General features: G+C 32.3%; 1 protein-coding gene across 1 annotated transcript; it reads left to right on the top strand.

Moving 5' to 3' along the window:
- The first annotated feature begins 1,841 nt into the window (after window positions 1-1,841).
- On the top strand, window positions 1,842-8,651 carry LOC112011815 (protein DETOXIFICATION 46, chloroplastic). Its single transcript, XM_024044152.2, has 14 exons — window positions 1,842-2,509; window positions 3,320-3,414; window positions 3,616-3,724; window positions 4,211-4,266; window positions 4,746-4,801; window positions 5,167-5,305; window positions 5,449-5,586; window positions 5,672-5,740; window positions 5,841-5,951; window positions 6,186-6,314; window positions 6,823-6,900; window positions 8,026-8,097; window positions 8,184-8,246; window positions 8,329-8,651. The coding sequence occupies exons 1-14, from the start codon at window positions 2,065-2,067 to the stop codon at window positions 8,428-8,430; spliced, it is 1,662 nt and encodes a 553-aa protein (XP_023899920.1). The 5' UTR covers window positions 1,842-2,064; the 3' UTR covers window positions 8,431-8,651.
- The last annotated feature ends 15,070 nt before the right edge of the window (window positions 8,652-23,721 follow it).

Raw genomic sequence — 23,721 nt, 5'->3', positions numbered from 1 at the left:
TTTTGTAAGGATTTCTTATTAAATTTTCTATATACACACTTTCAATTATAATTTCTCACGTCATATTTTCTTTAAATGATAATGTAGTTAATTTTAAATATAAACACAATGATAAAATAGTAAAATATAAAAGCACTCACTGAACTTTGGATCAAAATCAAACTAACCTCTAGTTAGAAAAATAAAATAAAAAATGAAAATAATCAAAGTAATCTCTTGATCTTCTAATTTGAAATAGAAGCAATGAAATAAATAAATAAAAAAAAAAAAAAAAAACACTAAAATCGATCATTTTGTCAAATCTTGTCTTCCTCTTATGCAAAAAGAGCATAAGAAAAGAAGAAGAAATAATTTATATTTTATTTTAATTTTTAATAAAAACAAAATATTAAGAGAATGATTGATCTAGATATTTTTCAAAATATATGGATTTCTAAATTCAAATTAGAAAATCACATAATCCATTCAATTTTGTTCCCAAAATTAGAGGTGTTTTTGCGTTTTTCTATATTATATTTTGGACGTCACTATTAAACACATGAGGTTGATCAATGCAACTATATGATGATTTGAGTTATCTTCTCATTTTATAGTTCAACTAGTACGTTAACTAAAAAATAAATAAAAAACAGTACCTTGTGAATCTTTTTTTTATAAACCCTTGTGAATCTTAATGTTATAAAGCAAGAAGTTTGATTTCAACTTCTTTTGACAATTATTAGATACTTTTAAAATACTTCTTGATTTCAACGTCTTTTGACAATTATTAGATACTTCTAAAATACATTAATATGATGTTTCTTCTTCTCATATTCATGATTAAATTTCATCACAAATTTAATTAGTACACGAGCGAATAACACATTACATTATCATATTCCCAAAGTACCTAATAATTCTCTCTTCACATTGTAAGTTGTAACTAGATACTACCCAAATTATATGTAAGAGCTTAAAAAAATGGCCCAAGCCCACTTAGAATAGTGGTAGTTAGTATTTCCGGCCCAACACAATTAATTTGTAAGAGAGTGGGCTTTCTAAGTCAACTGTGATGCTATGTATGGTCCAAGCATGAAATCAATGAAGATGTGATTCTTAGTATGATGAAATGAAACACAATTTGTGTATAAACTCTCCGTCCGGCTAGTCAAAGGAGGGAACCTTCATATATTATTTGTTACAAACTTCATACAAATTGATTCTGTTCTTTTTGTTGCTATCTTTTTAACCCCTTTTCTAGAGGGGTTCATTTTCTTTATATAGTCTCCCTTAATGAATCTCAGCCTTCCACCTGTATGTCTCAGGGTAGTAATTGGGATGTTTGTCCCATCAGGACCCTTTTGGAGGTAGTAGAGAGTGTTATAAGCTATGGAACTATTATTCAGGTGTCTTTTCTTCATATATGTGACCAACTCAGTGGGTGTAATGCATTAAATGTGGAAGTGATAGTTTTTTTTCCTAGATATTTCCAATCTTATTTACTTGCACGTCTCTGAAATCTTCAATGGTGTTCTATTTTTTTGTGAAAGTGGCCAACTGAGGCATCTTAGAGGTGCATTCGCTCCTCGGAAGATGGGTTTGTCAATTTCCCCTCCTCGAACCTCTGTTTATATGTTTAGTCTAAATTAGCGTGGTCTTCATGTCTTACTTCTCGGACTTAGTCCACGTGTCAGATCTGAATTTGTGCATGAATGGGCCTTTGCTCATCCTCGAACTGGGCTCACGGGCTCTATGTTTTGGGTCCCTCTCTCCCACATTATACATTAAAAAAAAAAAAAAAATAGAAGGAGGAGAAACTGTCTATTTAAGAAAAGGCCGCCAACGCTTGTTCCGGCTCCACGTGTTTTGTTTTGAAAATTATTACCGAGTAAAAAAACCAACCAGTCGCTTTCTGAATTCCGAGTCACTCTCCAGTCCTCCTCAGTCCTCACTCTCTCCTCAACGGTGCTGTTTAAAGTGTTAAAATCTTTCTTTCTTCCTCTCTTGTCTTGTTCATTGTTCAGTCTTGTCTTCATAATTCAGAGTCTGAGAGTTTATCCGCTTATTCCTATTTCCAATTAAAAAATGCAATTCAAAACCCTAACATCTCACAACACTCCTCTCTTCCAAAACCCAACGTTCTTCTTCTTCAACAAACTATCAAAACCACAGCCACCGCCATCTCACTTTCCAATCTCTCTTTTCTCTTCTAATTTATCGCTCATTTCGACGCCGAAAAAGCGCTTTCGGAATCGGATAGTAACTGCTTCTTGCATTAGCAGCAATAACAAAGAACTCCTCGTCGGCAATGATAACAGCGGCCCCGAAATTGATATCGTTTCGGTCTCGGGAGAAGGAGAAGAAGAAGAAAAGGTTTCGGAATTGGGAAGCGAGAATATATGGAAGCAAATGAAGGAGATTGTGATGTTTACTGGGCCCGCCACTGCGCTCTGGATTTGTGGACCGTTGATGAGTCTCATTGACACCGCGGTTATCGGTCAGGGTAGCTCCATTGAGCTCGCTGCTTTAGGTATTGTAAAATTCCAATTCCATTATTCTCTTCCAAAAAATTACTATATAGGATTTCCAAAATAAAATTTCTATTTGAGCTTGTTGTTGTGAAAATATTGTGAGATTAATGCATATGTAATCCTTCTCTAGTGTTCAAATCCATAGCCATTTCGATTTTAAGTGAGTGCTTTAGATTTTGTTAAATCATGTAAAATATATATATATATATATATATATATTTTAAGTATTTGAAAGTGCCTATGGATGAAGCTTTTTGCCAAAAGTTGGTTAAACTAAGCAAATAAGCTAAATTTTAGTTTTTGTTATTAAAGATATTAATGACATATCATAATATAAACGATTGTTTAAAAATGGATGATTATGATTTTAAAAAGTTCTAATTTTGTTTTGAAAAATATGGAGCACTGTATTTTTCCGTCTAAATTTGATGAAATAAAGGAATAAATTGGTTCAAACTAAAAAGTTTACGGACAATTTGAAGCTTCGTGAAGTTTAGGGCTACATTGGAATGTACCCTATATTTGAGAGACCAAAAATACAGTTTGAGCTAAGAGTTACATTTTTACTTGAGTCCAAAAGTACAGTTTGACCTATATATATATATTTAAAATGATCATTTGAAAAATTAAAAAGGAACTTCAGCTCTAGCATTCATGATATAAGTATATAACTAAGTTGGTTAAATTTTGTGCGTGCGTCTGTGTGTTTGTGTGCGTCCTGTTACATGCATTTGTTGGGCCTATCTTATGAAGGGTGATATTTCCAAGTTAAGTGATGGTGTAATTTAATTTTGAATTTGGAATGGCAGGGCCGGGAACAGTTGTATGTGATTATATGAGTTATTCATTCATGTTCCTCTCAATTGCTACTTCGAATATGGTTGCTACTGCTCTTGCCAGACAGGTTAGTTTCTTTAACAGTTGAAGGGCCTTGTTGCATTTATGGTAGGAGCACTCACAGGTGTGTTGTTGTTGTTGTTTTTAATTTTTTTTTTATTTAACTTTTAATTATGGACTTTGTGGTGTTAGATAATTTGAAACAATCAGTTTCTCTTAGATTTTCAATTTCCCAAATTATATTTTTTGACAAGATGCCATGGTGCAGGATACAAATGAAGTGCAGCATCACATATCTATCTTGCTCTTCGTTGGGTTGACTTGTGGCTGCTTGATGCTTTTGTTTACAAAGTTCTTTGGTTCATGGGTATTGACTGGTAATAAAGATAGAGCATTTATTGACCTTTTTTTAAATTATTATTTAAGTTTGGAGAGCTTTTGGTTTTTAGTTATGTTACTATTGATAAGTTAAGTGCTTCATTGTCTCTGGGTGTTCACTGTTCAGTTGATTGATACTGTTCAGCGTTCACCACTTAATAAATAACAACGAGTATATATATATATATATACATGTTGGAATAATGGTTTTGTGATTAAATTATCTATTTCCTATTAGTTTAAGCTTTTTAGACAATCTAAAATTTATTATGGCATCTGAGTAGGTGGTCTTGATTTTGAACGCCCGTCTTTGCTCTACCTGTCCGCATGTTGGGCCCTATTTATTAAGGGAGAGTCTGAGCCTACACGTGTTTAAATTCATAATTTCCTATTAGCTTAAGCTTTTGGAACAAATGGTAATTTATCACAAATAAATGGCAGACAAAATCCAATGACTAATGATTTGCCTATTTTTATTTTTTCAGCTTTTACTGGGCCAAAGAATGCTCATCTCATACCTGCCGCAAACAAATATGTTCAGGTTCAATTTCTTTTTAAATCCTGCATGTGTTCTACAAATAATTTCAGAAGTTTCAGCTATTCCTTTTGTGAATTTTTCTTGCTTTAGTACCTGCTAAACCATAAAACCAAGTTATAGTAGGGAAAGGAGAACTATATAAGTTAAAATTATATAACATAAAAAATCCTCATGTTTTCCTGATACCATCTCCTTTGGAAGTCAGATGGCAGATTTACTTGAGAATGATTATCTACAGTAAACCTCAAGTATACTTGTCAAGATGGTGTACAAATATAAGCAATCAACACCTATGGATTGGCATGCGGTATCTTTTGTCTTTGCTGACTGCTTTTGGCAGTTCATATTATCTGCTACTGAATTTTGCACTTGAATATTTTTTTCATGAGAACAAATCTGTTGGAGAATATTCTGGCTGCATTGCCGCAAAATTTAACGCTCTATTCCACTTGATTTGTTTATATGATCTTTTGTGATGGTAGATTCGAGGCTTAGCATGGCCTGCACTTCTTGTTGGATGGGTTGCTCAGAGTGCAAGGTGATGATGTACTGTATCTCTTCCCATACATTATCTACTGAATGAGGACATAGTGCCTTAGTCTGGTTTTTTATACTTGTTCTTGACTGGGTGATACACATACTTGTTACCATGATAGAATTGCTAGGCGAACTTTATTAGATCTGAAATTCCTTCTTTGGCACTATATGCATCCTCTTTCCCCACAGATTCTTCTGAATGATGAATATATTTCATTTATTTTTGTACGATGTTGGGCAAGTAAGTGTTTAATGATGATACAATTTGATTTGCTCATCTTACACCAGATATTGGCCTGTTAAATGAAATTGGAATGTTTGTTTCCTCATTAAGTTTGTGTCTGATATTCTCTTTCTGTTTTCCAGTCTTGGCATGAAAGATTCCTGGGGACCTTTGAAGGCTTTGGCGGTGGCTAGTGCTGTAAATGTCGTTGGTGTTATTGTCCTGTGCAGTTTCATGGGCTATGGTATTGCTGGTGCAGCATGGGCTGCCATGGCTGCCCAGGTGTGCTGGATGAAAATTTATATATTATTTTGTTTGGGTTAAATATTCTTCATCTTTTGCTCTTATTAATGCCTTCTCAGCGAAGCCAAGAAGATATGCACTTGCTTTTGTTTTCCATTGCTACTCACCAGCATTTATTCTAGGTTATTGCAGGATTTATGATGATTGAAGCTCTGAACAAGAAAGGATACAATGCATATTCCATATCTGTTCCATCACCTGGTGAACTTCTGACAGTACTTGGGCTTGCTGCTCCAGTGTTTTTAACAATGATGTCCAAGGTTACATTATATAATATTACTCAATTCTGTAGCTGTATCTGGTCTCATTCATCTCTCTGTGTCTGAGATATTTTGATTTTTTTAGGTGGCTTTCTACTCCCTCCTTATATATTTTGCTACATCTATGGGCACATACACCATGGCCGCTCATCAGGTTAGTTTTGCTCACACTTGTATACTATCTTCCCTGCTTTGGCTTCCTTTATGTAGAAACCTGATGGTCATTTGCATTGACAACTTTCTCTTTACTCTAGGTCATGATTCAAACATTTGTCATGTGTACAGTTTGGGGTGAACCTTTATCTCAAACCGCTCAGTCATTTATGCCTGAGTTAATATATGGAGCCAAACGAAGCTTGGAAAAGGTTAGTGATGGTTTTTTTTTTTTAATGATGCTACAGTCTTCTAACTTGGTTGTATCAGTTTCTGTACAATCATGTTTTAACTTACATCGTGTTGATGAATGATTCATTTGAAGTCCCCATCCCTGATTCTCTCTCTTTTGATAGAATTGATCCAACTCTCTCTCTCTCTCTCTCTCATAGTATAGTTATTTTTGCTTGTTGAAAGTATTCTGAGTGGTTATTTAAATCAAACAGGCTCGAATGTTGCTAAAATCACTTGTCATCATTGGAGCCATACTTGGATTGCTATTAGGAATTGTAGGAACATCTGTTCCTTGGTTGTTCCCCAAAATCTTTACACATGATCAGAATGTCATACAGGAGGTTAGTTCTTGCCGTTTGTTATGTGTACTATCCATCCTTCTATAATCTTTGGAACTTTTTTTCTTCTGCCTAATTATGTTGATTAAATGGGTTGTGAATCTTGTGACAACTGCTTTTATACTGAATGTTCATATTTTTAGTGATATTTTTTTCTGTAGCTTCCAATGACCCCCATGAATAGATTCAGAGGCCAACTACGGAGCTTCTTTCTATCATTTCAAAAAGTATTATAACTGATAAATATGAGAGTTAAAATTACAATTGCTTTATTAGTACCTATTACACTTGGACAGATTTTCATATTTGTGTTGTTCCTTGCTTTCTCATGTCATTTATCCCAAGTCTGACTAACATTATAAATCCTATTTGAGTTCTGAGTTAAAGGTAGAGGAAATTAATATAAGGTGCAGATATTCTCTGGACAACATATACCCTTTCATAATCGTATGCAGATGGAAAATTATATCTCATCTGATTCTTGTTAATGTTTTATCTTGTTTCCTTGCAGATGCACAAAGTTCTGATTCCATTCTTCATGGCATTAGCTGTCACACCCCCAACTCACTGCCTTGAGGGAACATTGCTGGTATGCTTGTTTTAATTTAATGTGAACTTTGTCCTGTTTTTTCCTATGAGTCATATGCATATATTTGGAACATAGCTTGCTGAAACTTGATGTAGGAGTCATGTCTATTTAGGGCACCAGTGGAAGTATCCAACCTGTTTTATCCTATAGTGGTGCCTTGCTGAATATTGTAGAGTTTGTTCAAATATGGGGATGGAATGGAAGGCTCTTTTGATAAACTTGGATTTTTTTTCCCCATCTGTTTTCTCTTAATTTCAGTAGCCACCTGAATATGAGGTCACAAAAAGGTCTGATGTATGTCCTTGGGTTTATTCATGTCATCTTTATAAATCTTGCACTATAGGGAAAAACGTTTTGTGGTACAATGGCATTGCTTGGTTCTCCCATTGAGGAAAACTTGGGTTCAAACCCTTTCTCCCCACTTATTTTTAAGCCAAATAAAATAAGTCCCTGCTCTATAGGATCAAAGAGTCCCCCCACCCCTCTAACAAGCACAGTTTTATTGTAATTTGGCAAGATTTGGCTTCTTGGTGTTCAGCGATGGCTACTTTAACTCTATTTCCTCTTTGCAATCTTTGTAACTATCAAAAGGTTGCATATGTGTGACAAGGTGGGCCAATGCAATTATGTTCCCCCCTATCTTGTCCTCATAATGTGTTTCTATCACAAATAAATAAGTTCTTCAGAAGAAATACAATACGAATGTAGTCACCCGTATATCATGCTCTCCTTTTGTTTTTGGGAATATCTGTTCCAATGGAATTTTTCTGACCACCATTAATTTGGTTGCATTTCCTGCTCAATGAATTACTTAATATAACTGAATTTAGGGGAGCTTACTGTAATTCCCGATTATAACAAGAAAGCTCAAGCTCTCATTGTCATGGCTATATGATGCATAATTTCCTCAACTCAATGTCAGGCCTGAAATATGAGCCTAGACCTGCTTATTAAAATGGCTTCAGCTGGGCTGGAGGCTGCACCCAATTAGCGTTCTAAGATGGAAGTGGCTGTGTTCGGCCAAGAAAAAATTGTCTATATCTTGCCTTCCCCCTCTCCTTGTGGCCAAAAGTCACTTATCAAAATGTAAACAAATAGATAAAATAATCTGTTCTGTTTCTGCAGGCAGGACGAGATCTTAAATTTCTTAGTTTGTCAATGAGTGGATGCTTTGCTGCGGGTGCACTTCTACTATTGGTACAGAATTATTTCTCTCTCTTCTCTTCTTTCATATTCTTTGTTCACTGTGCACTAACAAGGCCCTCCCATCTTCCTTTTCCCAGCTTGTAACCAGTAGGGGATATGGTCTGCAAGGCTGCTGGTTCGGACTTGTAGGCTTTCAATGGGTATGATTAACAATTAGTGCTTGCATATGTGTCATACTATCTATTTGAACTTCACTGACTGCGGAAAGTTTTTCTTCTTCAGGCTCGCTTCTTCCTCTCTCTTTGTCGTCTTCTTTCTCCCAATGGCATACTTTACTCTGAAGATTTAGGTCAGTGTCCACCAGAAAAGCTGAGGGCTGTCTAGTTTAGGAATCCACATGAATATACTGGTACATCAATTTCATGGTTCAAGGCTTCAAGCCTACAGAACTTAAAAAGCTTGAGTTTGGATCAGCTTTTTGAAATTGGGCTTTTTGAAATTGGGCTTTTTGAAAAAGTGGGGTTTTCAAAAAGTGTGGGGCTTTTTGTAAAAACTGGATATTTGGTAAAAACTGTTAAAAAAATAAAAAAGTGTTTTTTGAAAAAGTTAAGTGTTTGGATAACACTTATAAAAGTAGTGATTTGAGTGATAAATTACCAAAAAGGACAATATATATAAAGGAGTTTATTTCATACTTAAATCAATATTGTGAAATTATTTTTTTCTCACCAATATTAGCTAATAATAACTTACCACTTAAGATTTATTGTGAAAGTATTGTGAAAATATTGTGATAAAAATTTATACTTTTGAACATACTATTAAAATTATTTTTTTCTCTTTCTAAAAAAATTATTTTTTTCTCATCAATATTAACTAATAATAGCCTATTACTTAAAATTTATTGGAAAAATATTGTGAAAATATTGTGATAACGTTTTCTTCTTCTTTTTTCCTTTTTTCCCCCCTCTTTTTTTATCCTCCACACGCATTTATCAAAAATATTAACATTACATGATTCCCCTTGCTAAAGATTAAATTGCCGTTCTGTGCTCGGTGAGGCTAAAAGCAAAAGCAATGTACGGCCTCAAGTAATTGTGTGTCAAATGTTGTATTGTTCTTTATCTAACAATATAGAAATAAATCCCACGTGAAAATTGATTTGAAGTTCGTAGCCAAGTTCATGAATCACTACATTATCTGAATAAATTCTTCTTTCTGCATAAACTACATTTTTATAGCTTTTATACCAAAAAATTGTTTTCTGGAAGCTTTTCCTTTTAAGTTGCAGTTATTGCAGCAGCAAATTGGTTAAAAATCAAGTGTCCTTTGCCAACATTGTGTCCAAGACAAAGTTTAACCTTTACAGGCCCACGATTGGGGCGGCCATCATCTTCTATTGCAGTAAAAACAAGAATGGTAAAATATAAAAGCACTCACTGAACTTTGGATCAAAATCAAACTAACCTCTAGTTTGCAAAAAAATAATGATAATAATCAAAGTAATCTCTTGATCTTCTAATTTGAATTAGAAGCAATGAATTTTTTTAAAAAATATACTAAAATTGATCATTTTCTCTAAATTTCTCTTCCCCTTATGAAAAAAAAGCATAAGAAAAAAAAATTTAAATTTAAATTTAAATTTATTTTTTTAATAAAAACAAAATATTAAGAGAATGATCAATCTGAATATTTTTCAAAATTTATGAAATTCTAAATTCGAATTAGAAAATCATATCATCCATTCAATTTTGACCCCAAAATTAGGTGTTTTCGCTTTTTCCTATATTATATTTTGGACGTCAGTATTAAACAAGTGAGGTTGATCAATGCAGCTATACACTGATTTGAATTATCTTTTCGGTTTATAGTTCAACTAGTACCTTTTGTAAAATTAAAAAAATACTGCAAATAAAAAATAGTACCTTGTGAATCTTGATGTTACAAAGCAAGAAGTTTGTTTTCAACTTCTTCTATCTCCACATTGTAAGTAAGTTATAACTAGTTACTACTCAAATTATAAATTTTTAAAGAAATGGGCAAATTATAAATTACCTACTTATGATTTGGTTGAAATTTAAGTTGCCTATATGTAATTTAAAATTTAACACTTTACTTGCATAAGATTAGCTTAGTTAAAGTTCTATAACCCACTTCTGTTAAAAATATAACTAAATATGTAATTTTGCTTTTTATATCCCTTACCTCTAAAAACACAAAAATACAAGATCAAAAAGAACAGCTAACAGGTTTAAACGGCGTCTAGAGACTAAATGGTGTTCAAGGACCGGTCATTTTTTAAAAGTCGTAGACTTGAGTGGCATTAGACCAGACCTCAGGTAGTTTACCCATAAAAAAATAATAATAATAATAATAATTAATAAATAAATAAAAAAAATAAATAAAATAAAGAAAAAGAAAAAAGAAACTGTATATTTAAGAAAAGGCCGCCAACGCTTCTTCCGGCTCCACGTGTTTGGTTTCGAAAACTTAACAGAGAAAACAAACAACCACTCACTTTCTGAGTCACTCTCCTCCTCACCTGTGGGCTGTGTTGTAGACTTTGTAGTAATGTTAATCTTTCTCTCTTCCGCTCTCGTCTTCGTCCTTTCTCTTTCTCTTGATAGTTCAGCTGGAGTTTTCTCATTTCCAATTCAAAAATGCAATTCAAAACGCTAACATCTCACAATACTCCTCTCTTCCAAAACCCAACCTTCTTCTCCAACAAACTACCACAACCATCACCTCGCTTCCCCATCTCTCTTTTCCATTCTAATTTATCACTCATTTCGACGCCGAAAAATAGCTTTCGGAATCGGATAGTAACTGCTTCTCGCATTAGCAGCAATAACAAAGAACTCATCGGCAATGATGACATCGGCCCCGAAATTGATATCGTTTCGGTCTCGGGAGAAGAAGTAGAAGAAAAAGTTTCGGAATTGGGAAGTGAGAATATATGGAAGCAAATGAAGGAGATTGTGATGTTTACTGGGCCCGCCACTGGGCTTTGGATTTGTGGACCGTTGATGAGTCTCATTGACACCGCGGTTATCGGTCAGGGTAGCTCCATTGAGCTCGCTGCTTTAGGTATTGTAAAATTCCAATTCCATTATTCTCTTCCAAAAAATTATTATGCAGTATTTCTAAAATTAGCTGCTTCAATTTTTTTTTTTTTTTGGTACAAGAGTTCAATAAGTGGGCAAACAGAAAGTCTAATTGCATGGCAAAATTTGAGCTTCTTGTGAAAATATTGTGACATTTTGGGTCCATTTGGTTAGGGGTTTTGGGAGATAAAAAGAACGTTTCTAAAACCTCAAAACTCTGTTTTGCAACCACAACATTCCTAACTTTTTAAATTTTTTTTTTTTTATAAACGCTCATTTTAAAATCAAAATACAATTTTCCAACTGCATATATAAACGCACCCAATGCAAATGTAATTCCTTCCCTAGAGTTCAAATCCATAGCCATTTCGATTTTAAGCGAGTGCTTTAGATTTTGTTATATCATGTACATTTTAAAAAAAAATTGAAAGTGCCTTTGGATGAAAATCTTTTAGCCAAAAGTTGGTTAAAGTAAGCAAATAAGCTAAAATTTAATTTTTGTTATTAAAGATATTAATGACATATTATAGTATAAATGGTTGTTTAAAAATGGATGATTATGATTTTAAAAAGTTCGAATTTTGTTTTTAAAAAATATGGAGCAATGTATTCTTCCGTCTAATTTGATGAAATAAAGGAATAAATTGGTTCAAAGTAAAAAATTTATGGACAATTTGAAGCTTTTTTAAATTTAGGGTTACATTGGAATAAATTGGTTCAAAGAATGGTATCTGCATTTAACTATTGAATTTTGGTGTTTTTTTTCCCCTTAGGAATTTTGACGGGTAGTCAGTAATCAGTTTTTCACGGCCTTACTTTTTACTTGGATGTTTTCTAATGACTCAATGCAATGTACACATTTTGATTACTTAAAAATTTTCTTGCGAAAGCTAAATTGGATCTGCCGTTAACTCTTTTTTGTATCAGGCTTGGTGCATCACAAAGAGGTCCCTCTCTTCTCAACAATGTTCAACTCTCTATGCACAGTCAATGTAACAATTTTCCTTTTATGTAATTTAAAAATAAATAAAAAAAGTGTTTGGCTTCAGCTTTGCTAAGTTTTTTGAGAAAGAGCTTTGCTAAGTTGATAGATTATTTTTCTAAAATCATTGGTTTTTATGTTGTGCTTTGGGTGAAAGCCATAGACCTTGAAGAGATAGACGGTTCCAAAGCTACTGCATGAATCTTCGGAGAACAGGAGTAGTAAAGTTGATTTGGAAGAACAATGACTTTCTTAGAATCAAACAAATGCCTATGTAACTAAGGGTCCGTTTGGTTCCCGTAAAATATTTTCCGGAAAATACTTATTTTCCGGAAATGCTGTTTTCCGGAAAAGGAAAATATTTTCAAGTGTTTGGTTATATTATGAAAATTGTTATGGAAAATATTTTCATGTGTTTGGTTCTATTAGGAAAATGCTATTTTCCTACAATTTTTTCCGACAGTAAATTCCGGCAACAACAATATCCGGCAACATCCGGCAACAACAACAACAACAACGCAAATTCTGGCAACAACAACACAAATTCCGGCGACAACAATAACAACAACAATTTTCATTCCTCAGCTCCCAAACAAATATTAACATCATTCCTCAGTCCACAGCCACAAAAATACAAAACCCAAAGACAAAAAATCATCAACAACAACGATCAAACTTAAAAAAAAAAAAAAAAAAAAAATGCTGCGATTGTAATGAATCGAGGAAGAGGGAGCGACGTTGGGTCGAGGAAGATGACGCGGTGCGATGGCCCGATCGAGGAGGCGATGGGTCTGGGTCGAGCGGCGTTGGAGCGATCGGCGCGGTGCTGCGATTTCCCTTTGATTGATCGGTGCGGTGCGATGGCGAGGTGCGAGACCGGTGCAATGGCGCGGTTCGTGGGTTCGTCGGTTCGTGGCGCCGGCGAAGCCGAAGGCTCGTGAACGCCGGCGATGGGCTGTGGCGTTGGTTCGTTCTCTCTCTCGCTCTCTCTCTCTCTCGCTCGGTTTGGCTCTTCCTTCCTCTCTCTCTCTCTCTTTTTCCGGAAACACTTTGAAGTGAAAATAGGTACTGAAAATAATTTCAGTTGAGCAACAGAAAATTTGGAAGTGATTTTCTGGAAAATCGAATTTTCCGGAACAGCCAAACACGCGAAAATGTGGAAAACCATTTCCGGAAATGGTTTACTCCCAATTCAAACGCAGCCTAAAGTTCAATCAGCAATGAGTAAAAAGTATAAATTTTTTTGCTCATAAGAGTCACTTTTTTTTTTTTTTTTTTTTTACTTTTTCCCTCTTAACTTCTCAATGAGAAGGGAATTTTGCATATAGTTACAAATTTTCAGGGGAAATCGGCCTACTAAAAGTTTTTATTTCCCTATTGCATATATGATATTCCAATTATGCGAATTTTTAGAAATTAAGGTGATATTCCAAGTAGTACCTGAGCATAATAAAGAGATTCTTCATCATTCCATGATATTACAAAAACAAATATTGGTGTCAAACAAGATTTGGCATATGAACGTATGCATGATCTAGATATTTACATAATTTACACAATTTTTTTTTTTACAAATGCATAAACTGTATGATCAATTGCAAACTAAATCATGTTCAAATGTACACATCTAAATGTTGCTTTGACCATGGTGTCATTTCTCTTTCCTACAACAATTCAGGTTTTGAAAATGGACATTTTTAAACAGTTGTCTTATAAGCAACTTGTTTATAAATGGAGTTTATAGCAAACTTTTCATAATTCAAGTTAAAAATTATTGACCACTTAACTTACAAAATATATAATACTTTATATCCGATCATACTCAATTAGAAAAATAATTATATAATTTTGAGTTTAAGACTAATACTTATAAGCTACACATACTTATTTCTTCCTTCACTTATCAATTAAAAAAAATGTCAAAATCTCCCACGCATCACGTGGGTATACGACTAGTTATTATAATAACGAAAGGAAAAAATTGTTTTGGTATAATAACTATCAAATATAAAATGATAACACCTAATAAAAAATTATTATTTTGTAACCTACTAATTGTGCTCTAATAAGAATTTTGTATCTTTGAGAGATTGTTGAATACCTCTTTGTGCACTATGTTTTTAGTGTATCTTTGTTCTTATTTGTCATTGTTCTTTATTATAAAATTTTACGATTGATAAAAAAATCATCTCAAACCATATTTAATGATTGATAAAAAAATAAAAATAAAAACTAAATGGATAGATTGACTTCTTTTATAGATCAAAGTGTACAACTCTAATAGTTAGCCAAAGCTATTTCAATTAGGGGAGAAAAAAAAAAATCAAATTGTTATGAACAATTAATAATCAAATTTATATCAAGACATGCTTAATAGTAAGCTAAAAAGAAGATTTTTTTCTAAATCAAAATTGAGAGGATGAAAGCAATATATCACCATCAGAACCCATGTCATAAAACAAAAAATAATTTAAAAAATCATGCCTAAGCATATTTCGTGATTAATTCTCAAACCATAATCATATAAATTGTATAAAACATAAGCAAATTAGGTTTAAAAAAATTAGAGTACAAACAAATACATACTCGAAAGGTTGTAGGTAAAAGAAGAGAAGAATAAAGAAAAAGAACCGTATGGTACATATTCATTATGAATTATTTAGTATATATACACTCCACATTAAAGAAATTGATATGAACAAAAAATCTAATATTACTCTAATTTGTGGCAAGAGAAAATTCAAAGAATTTAGTATTTTATTTAAATACTAAGAGTAGTTGTTGTTTTTTTTTTTTTACATTTACTACCTTGCTGTTTTTTTAAAGTGTACAACGTTGCCTTTTATTTTTTTTTTAATTTTTTTTACGTGTAGTAATATAATTTAAATTAAAAAAAAATAAGAATTAGTTGAAGATTTTGGATTGTAATCAAATTGATATTATTTATCAACTTATAAATTATAACAAGAAAATGATTAGATGAAGAATTTGGATTGTAATCAAATTATCAACTTAGAAATTATAGGAGAAGAAGGCAAGAACACCAAAAAAAAAAAAAAAAAAGTCATTGTTTTTTAATCTAACAAAATTTCTGCAATTTGGTGGAGAGAAAGAGAGAGAATGAATTTTCAATTGTGAGGAAATTAGATTTCTAATAATTCTAGGAATTATAAGAGAAAAAAAAATTAACTTAGGATGTATGTTTATCCAAAAAACATATATCATATAAATTAAATGAAAAAAAAAATTAGAAGTAATTATCTAAAAAAGAAAAAAGCAAAAATGTCATATAGAATACATTGCTTTTCTTTTCTTTTCTTTTTTAAAATTTGTGTGTGTGTGTGTGTGTTTTTTTTACACGTAGTAATATAATTCAAATAAAAATAAGGGATTAGATGAAAATTGTCGTAGATTTTTAAATTTTTTTTTTTACGTGTACTATATTGTTTCTTGTTACACGTGATAATATATTTTAAATAATAAAAAAAGGATTAGATGAAGAGTTTGGATTGTAATTAAATTAATATTTTTATCAACTTAGAGATTATAGGAGAAGAAGAGAAGAACAAAAAAAAAATATATATTATATTTTTATATCATTCACCATCAGTGCAACCTACTCGAGAGAATGACATGAAAAAATGCGTGAGCATGTGGTTATATAAAAACATAAGTTTAGCAAACAGCTAAATAAGCTGTAAACGGACACTAAGCTTAAAAATAGTAGAACCTTAGAAATAGCTATTATATTACCATTTTGTTTCGGTAGTAACACCCCATGTTCCACCCTGGGAATAATTTCAGGTCATTTCGATGTGTTTCGGCCATTTTGGATTCAGAGACGGAGATAGAAGTTTGGTTTAGGGGATTAAAATATAAACAAAAAATGCGTATCATCTATTTAGTATTAAGAAACTATCAACAAATAAAAAATACAATATAATTATTTTTTAATATATTAAAATACAATTTATCTATTAAAAGATAAAATGACCTTATTTTAAATGACAAAAATCATCAATATTAAATTTGTACTAACTCATTTTCCATAGGTAAAGACAAATCACAAATAAAAAAATAATTGTACAAACAAAAAGAGCCAAATACAGACAAAATACATACTATGCACACAGGTCAGTGCTACAATTCACACTATAATAAACTGATTTTATAAAATTTTAGCAACTAACCATTCAAAGATTCAAACCAATTCCACTTTAAAAGACTCCATACAATATATCCAGAACAATAAAAATAAAGACAAACAATCTACTACCGTAAGTTTCTAAACCAATTCCACTTTAATAGCAAATTATTTGTTTTATAATAAAAAAAATACATCTATTTGGGCGGCAAAATTAAAAAAATACAACTGTTTCACACGTGCTACTCAACAACTCGACACGATTTCACACACTGTCCAGTCATATCATCCACATTCACATGAATACTTAAATATATGAATAATCGTACCCTGGTGCCAAGGACATAGCACTGTGTCAATTAAATACAATACTCTGTTCAAGAACACTGCAACTACTGTCGACATCTTCAAATCTCATTGTGACATTATGAACATTTAAAATCCTGTTCATGTAATGTTTTTCCAGCCTGTACTGACATGACAAGCCCTAATAATTAAAATTATAATGCTTGGAACATAAATTGAGGTTATAAATGCACCACAATAATGATCTTATTTCTACCCCCATTAACTTCGTAGATTGACTAAGCTATGAGTCGCAACGCCTTAACATCAAATCGTACAATGCGAAACAAGTTTGGATCTACTTCAACAAATGGATTATCACAGGTTCCAACAGATCAACAACTACAGACATACACAGATCACAATGGAGAGAAATGGGTTGGAAAGAAGAGAGATTTCCTTAATATGCCAATATACACGTACAAGAGTCTTGGAAGTGTCGGGTACATCATGGTCGACAAACCTACAAAACTAAATATAGATACCACCGCAATAGAGTTCACCGTAGCAGAACCACCATGGTCAACCCTATACGAGAAGAGGTGTGAGTTGGAGGTGTATTGTCGATGGCATGGGTTACGAGTTCCTAAGGCACGCTCAGCCGAGTTACCTAAAGATGAACCTGCCAACATACTTGCTCGTCTTGAACAAGAGAACAATCAAATGCAAAGGCGATTAGACTGTTTTCATGCAATCCAAAAAGCTAAGAAGCATATAAAGGGGAAGGCGCAAGAGCAAGTCATTAAGTCTATTAATGAAGTTATTGCGTTAGATGATAAAAGAGATATTTCAGACTTCTCAGATTCAAGTAATGATGATTTCCAAAAATTTCTACCTACGAACATTAGAGGTTTTTGTTAATGTTTGCACGTTCTGTGCAATACAAAATGCTGTTGTTAATGTCTGACAACTGATAATTATGTACATTCAACTTTTGCAAATCTAAAGATTAACTATTCATTAACTGTTGAGTTTACACGATCTTGTTCATTCAACGATTTCAATTTTTTCAACAAATTCAGATGATCAATACATTAGTACACAGTTTTCCATTTAATTTTCACGATTTTGTACATTTAACGAATTCAAACTTTTCAACAAATTCAGACTATCTGTACATCTAATTTACACAATTTTATTTTGTACTTTCAAGATTTTATACAATCAACAAATTCGAACGATCTGTACGTTTAAATTTTGTTTTTTACAAATTTGAACGATCTGTACATCTAATGTACACAATTTTCTCTTGAATTTTCACGATTTTGTACTTTCAACGAAATCAAATTTCTCAACAAGTTCACAATATTTGTACATCTAATGTACACAACTTTCCATTGAATTTTCACGATTTGGTACGTTCAACAATTTCAATTTTCCATTATGGTTTTGCGATTTTGTACATTCAACAATTTTGAAATTTTCATCAAATCCGGATGATTAGTAGATTAGTACATAGTTTTAAATTGAATTTTCACGATTCTGTACATTTGACGACTTCAAATTTGGAAACAAATTTGGATGATCTGTACATCTAATGTAATTAATTTTCCATTAAGTTTACTCAATTTGGTATGTTCTTCAGTTTTCATTTGAATTTTGACGATTTTACACACTCAACGAATTCGAATTTTTCAACAAATTCATACTATCTGTACATCTAATGTACACAATTTTTCCCTTGAGTCTTCACAGTTTTGTACATTCAACGAATTCAAATTTTTAAACAAATTCATACAATCTATACATCTAACGTACATACTTTTCCATTGAATTTTCATTATTTTGTACTTTCAACGAAATCAAATTTCTCAACAAGTCTAGACTATCTGTACATCTTATGTACACCTTCATGATTTGGTACGTTCATTGATTTTCTATCGATTTTTCTCGAATTTCTACATTCAACTAATTTGAACTTTTTTACAAATTCAAATTTTTCGAGGCATTTACCACTAGGTTATTTATACGAATCATTCATTTTTCTTTCATGGAGTTTGTCCATTATTCATATGGTTACATATTTAAAAAAACACAAAAACCATTTAAGTGAAATAACTGCGCCAATGCTAAAAACTGTTTATGCAGAAAACAGTGAATAATTTTTATGAGAAAACAGTGAACAGTTTTACTTAATGCAAAAAACAAATTTTATAAATGCAGTAAGCAGATTCGAATATACAATAAACATGATTTGTAGAGAGCAAATTTTATTAATGTAGAAATAGATTTTGTCAATGCAGAAAAATAGATTTGATTATTGTGAAATTCAAAAATGAAAAAGCATTTAGATTTGGTGTTTAAATTTAGAAAACATGATTTCACTAGGTGTTTTATGAGAAAAGAGCGAACAATTTTTTAAATAGTGAACAGAGAATAATTTTCGCAGAAAAAAGAGTGAATAATTTTTTAAATAATGCTGAACAGAAAATAATTTTATGCAGAATACTAGAAATAGTTTATGCAAAAAATAGTGAACAGTATATCATGTCCTACTTGAGCCAAATCCATCTTACAAACAGTTTTGAGTGTTAAGGATCATAACATCAGCATTCAGTACTTTTGATAGGCACAACTACTTTCAAACACCAAAAAAACACAGAAACAAGTTCAAAATCACACACATAAATGGACACTCAAAACATGCTCTAAGGTAAAATTCATAATAGAAAATTAATTATTGAGCTACAATTTATTTTATTTTTCAGGCACGATTGCAGCCATTAAACCAACATAGATTCTATTACAAACATTTTTTTTTTCCAGACATATAGATTCTATTCTCTCTCAGCCTCTAGACAGAGGGAAAGTATATAACAAATTTGATATTGAAAGACTTTAAAGAAACAAAATATTTGGTCAAGAACCTGCTTTGAAGTTGTATGCGAAAACTGAAAACCCAACTTACCACGTTTAAAAAATCATCTCATACCATATTTAATGATTGATAAAAAAATAAAAATAAAAACTAAATGGCAAGATTGACTTCTTTTATAGATCAAAGTGTACAACTCTAATAGTTAGGCAAAGCTATTTCAATTAGGGGAAAAAAATCAAATTGTTATGAACAATTAATAATCAAATTTTATATCAAGACATGCTTAATAGTAAGCTAAAAAGAAGATTTTTCTCTGAATCAAAATTGAGAGGATGAAAGCAAAATATCACCATCAAAACCCATGTCATAAAAGAAAAAATAATTTAAAAAATCATCCCTAAGCATATTTCATGATTAATTCTCAAACCATAATCATATAAATTGTATAAAACATAAGCAAATTAGGTTAAAAAAAATTAGATTAAACAAATGCATACTTGAAAGGTTGTAGGTAGAACAAGAGAAGAATAAAGAAAAAGTACCGTATGGTACATATTCATTATGAATTATTTAGTATATATACACTCCACATTAAAAAAGTTGATATGAACAAAAAATCTAATGTTACTCTAATTTGTGACAAGAGAAAATTCAAAGAATTTAGTATTTTATTTAAATACTAAGAGTAGTTGCTGTTTTTTTAAAGTGTACAATGTTGCTTTATATATATATATATACGTGTAGTAATATAATTTAAATTAAAAAATATATATATAATTAGTTGAAGATTTTGGATTGTAATCAAATTGATATTATCTAAAAATAAAAAAGCAAAAATGTCATATAGACTGAATATGTAGTTGAATACGTTGCTTTTCTTTTCTTTTCTTTTTTTTTTAATTTGTGTACTATGGTTTTTTTTTTTTTTTTACACATAGTAATATAATTCAAACAAAAATAAGGGATTAGATGAAAGCTGCTGTAGATTTTTTTTTTTAAAAAAATTTACATGTACTATGTTGTTTTTTGTTACACGTGATAATATAATTTAAATATAAAAAAAGGATTAGATGAAGATTTTGGATTCTAATTAAATTAATATTTTTATCAACTTAGAACTTATAGGAGAAGAATATAAGAACAAAAAAAAATTATATTTATTTTTTTAAATCTAAAAAAGAAATTCTGCAATTTTTTTTCATATAGATTGAATGAAAATATTAGAAGTAATTATCTCAAAAAAAAAAAAAAAGCAAAAATGTCATATAGATTGAATACGTTGAAAATGTAATTGAATAAAATGATTTTCTTTTCTTTTTTTGTTTAATTTGTGTGCTATGTTTTTTTTTTTTTTTTTTTTTACACGTAGTAATATAATTCAAATAAAAATAAGGGATTAGATGAAAATTGTTGTAGATTTAAAAAAAAAAATTTTTTTACGTCTACTATGTTGTTTTTTGTTACATGTGATAATATATTTTAAATAAAAAAAAAAGATTAGATGAAGAGTTTGGATTGTAATTAAATTAATATTTTTATTAATTTAGAAATTATATGAGAAGAAGATAAGAACAAAAAAAAGAATTATATTTTTATATCATTCACCATCAGTGCAACCTACCCGAGAGAATGACATGGAAAAATGCATGAGCATGTGGTTATATAAAAACATAAATCTATACTAGGGAATGACATGGCAAATGCATCAACATGTAAAAAATTTATTTAAAAAAGAAAAAGAAAAGCTAAGCATGTTAATTCGTTTTATTTTTTATTTTTTTATTGCTTTTGGGCTTTGGTTTGAGAGAATTTATGTTTGTTACGAGGCAGGGCCTAAAGTTTCTAAAGAAAAGAAATGGGACAAGGCCCAGAAAATCTCAGCCAACCGGGTCAGACTAACCCGACCCAGTACTTCCTTACCAACCGACTCTCATATATATATATATATATATATAACATACACACGCAAGGAAGCCGTCAATTTAAAAAGAAGTCCTAAAATTTCCCCAATTCCCGACCCTAACCCTAAATTTCTCTCACCCTAGCCCTAGCAATCGGTTCGGTTCTCTCTGATCTCTTTCTGAAAAGGTAGGATGAAAGAACTTGTATGGGCAGATGATGAAGAAGGATATAAGATTTTGTTTTGTGGACTGGTGAGTGCAGAATGTGCCGGATTGTCCGACGAGGGACCAGGTCATCCCATTGGATGGTTTTCCATCAATATTCCAGATCCAGAGTGTCGTCCTCTCTATAGCCCTTCTCATTTGGCTAAGATGATGAAGAAAAGGGGAAAGGAAAAGGAAAAAATAAAGGTCACTGAGCAGCCTCTGAAAGCTATTTCTGTCCGAATTTCTGATTTCTTCAAGCACAGTGCTGCTATAGGATCTTACTTATATTCTCTCGGCGGTATGGAAGACCCTTCTTCTAATAATCCAGAGGAGGATTGCGTTGAAATGTGGAGGTTAGATCTTACCGATCCTTCTTCTCATTGGAGTCGTGGTCCCAAAATGACGTTTCCTAGATGGGATCCTCAAACCATCGTCTTGGATGGCAAATTATATGCCTTGGGCTTTCTGCTTACCGCCGATTGTCCCTCTGAATGTGGCTGGATGGAGGTTTATGATCCCGAGTTAGCAACATGGGAAGCCCTGCCTAATCCTCCATCCCCACCGCCATCGTGTTATCAAATCCGTCGCGATGATTTCAGTTGTGCCGTTATCGAATCTAACAAGGAAATTCTGTTAGTCAAACATTTTGTTGCGGAGGAGGAGGATAACCTTTATTTTGCTACATTTTATTCTTTTAACATCCACACTCGATCTTGGATAACGCTTATGCCTCTCAAGCGGAAATTACAGGGTTCCTTTCCTCCTTCTTTAGACAGAAGAGCAGTAGTTGTTGGTACTAGTCTCTACTGGGCTGCTCTCTCTGAAGAAGAGCACGAGCTCGAATCTTCTCGTTTCTATGTTCAAGCTTATAATCTGGATAAAGATGTGTGGCTGCACGGCAGTCTCAACGCTCGCCCACTTTTTGGGAAGCATGAAAGTGCCCGATCTTTTGACCTTGGTTCACCTCGATTGTTGCATTTGCGTGATCATTTTTTCTGCCTTCTCCTGCATGCTTATTTCTCCACTTCTCTTAGTTACCTTTACTGTCTCATACTTAACATCGATGATGATTATAAACTCCACAAGCTGTGCATTTCCATTATGTCTGTCCAAAAATATCCCATGACTGACGTCTCATCCCTCTGGGATAATGTGCTGCTCGGACCTGGTTAGCGGCATCTATATATGGATGGAAGTGGCTACATTTGTCCCTCATTTCCGTTATGAGATTGCTGTAATCTGAAATTTATATTTCAATTCAAGTATATGTCTTTGTTGAAAATTGATATGATGTTTGGGGTTTTATTGTTCAGGTTGAGCACTATATATGTTCTGGTTATTTTAATTGATTATGATTGTGACATCTGATAACTCCTAGTGGGTAGACCCATCCATCCTGGATCGATCCCTACTTCTGGCTGGTGGGGTCGTGTATCCATGGTTTAATCCCCCATTGGTGTTTTCAATGGGTCTTAACTTGGTGTGGAAAGAAGTTTGGCATGTCTATATATAAAGTTGCAAATTTATATGAAAGAATGTGGGAAAGTAGCTTACCATGGTTTGGTCATGTTCAATGGAGAGCGACTAATGCACCAATAAGAAAAGAGTGAGTTGACCCCAAAATTTTGGGACGAAGTCTTTGTTTTTTTGTTGTGTATATAATGTTGCAAATTTAAGGACTGTTCCCCACCCCCCCACCCCCTCTTTTACTTTAATTGTTGTTGGAGTAGTTTAAACCCTAGTTGAATATGTGATTATAAGAGGGTGGTTTTTTTTTTTTTTAGTAGGCAAGAAAAGTCGGTTACCATTGTTTTAGTTTGTGTAGAATTGGGAAATATACTCTGTTCTGTTTCATTTTAGTTCACAGTAGTTTTATTGGTCTTTTGTTACTTCATTAGGCTTGATGCAATGTTACCAATCCCTATTATCTGCATTCTATTAATCCACGAGTTACATGATAAATGTCTGATCTGTATAGTTAGATTCCTACTGGAACTACATTAGCGAAAACGGCATCCTTAGATAAGGTGTTTGTGATTTGATTTTAGTGCGATTTTCAAGTTAGGTGATACAGGAGTTGTGTTCAAATGGTGTGAAATGGGTTTGGTTTTTCCTCCTCCATATCATGGTTTTCATCAAAATGAATAGTTTTCCTCCAAATTGTATTGGGAGAA

The sequence above is a fragment of the Quercus suber genome, unplaced genomic scaffold (genome assembly GCF_002906115.3).
Source record: "Quercus suber isolate HL8 unplaced genomic scaffold, Cork oak 2.0 scaffold_393, whole genome shotgun sequence".
Classification (NCBI taxonomy): domain Eukaryota; kingdom Viridiplantae; phylum Streptophyta; class Magnoliopsida; order Fagales; family Fagaceae; genus Quercus; species Quercus suber.
The sequence above is the reverse complement of the archived record's forward strand: the minus strand, read 5'-3'. Positions and strand labels throughout refer to the sequence as shown.

Coding starts and splice junctions, on each gene's coding strand:
- LOC112011815 (XM_024044152.2), top strand. CDS start 2,065: ATGCAATTCAAAACCCTAACATCTCACAACACTCCTCTCTTCCAAAAC. Junction 2,510..3,319: donor CATTGAGCTCGCTGCTTTAG/GTATTGTAAAAT, acceptor TTGGAATGGCAG/GGCCGGGAACAGTTGTATGT. Junction 5,952..6,185: donor CCAAACGAAGCTTGGAAAAG/GTTAGTGATGGT, acceptor TAAATCAAACAG/GCTCGAATGTTGCTAAAATC.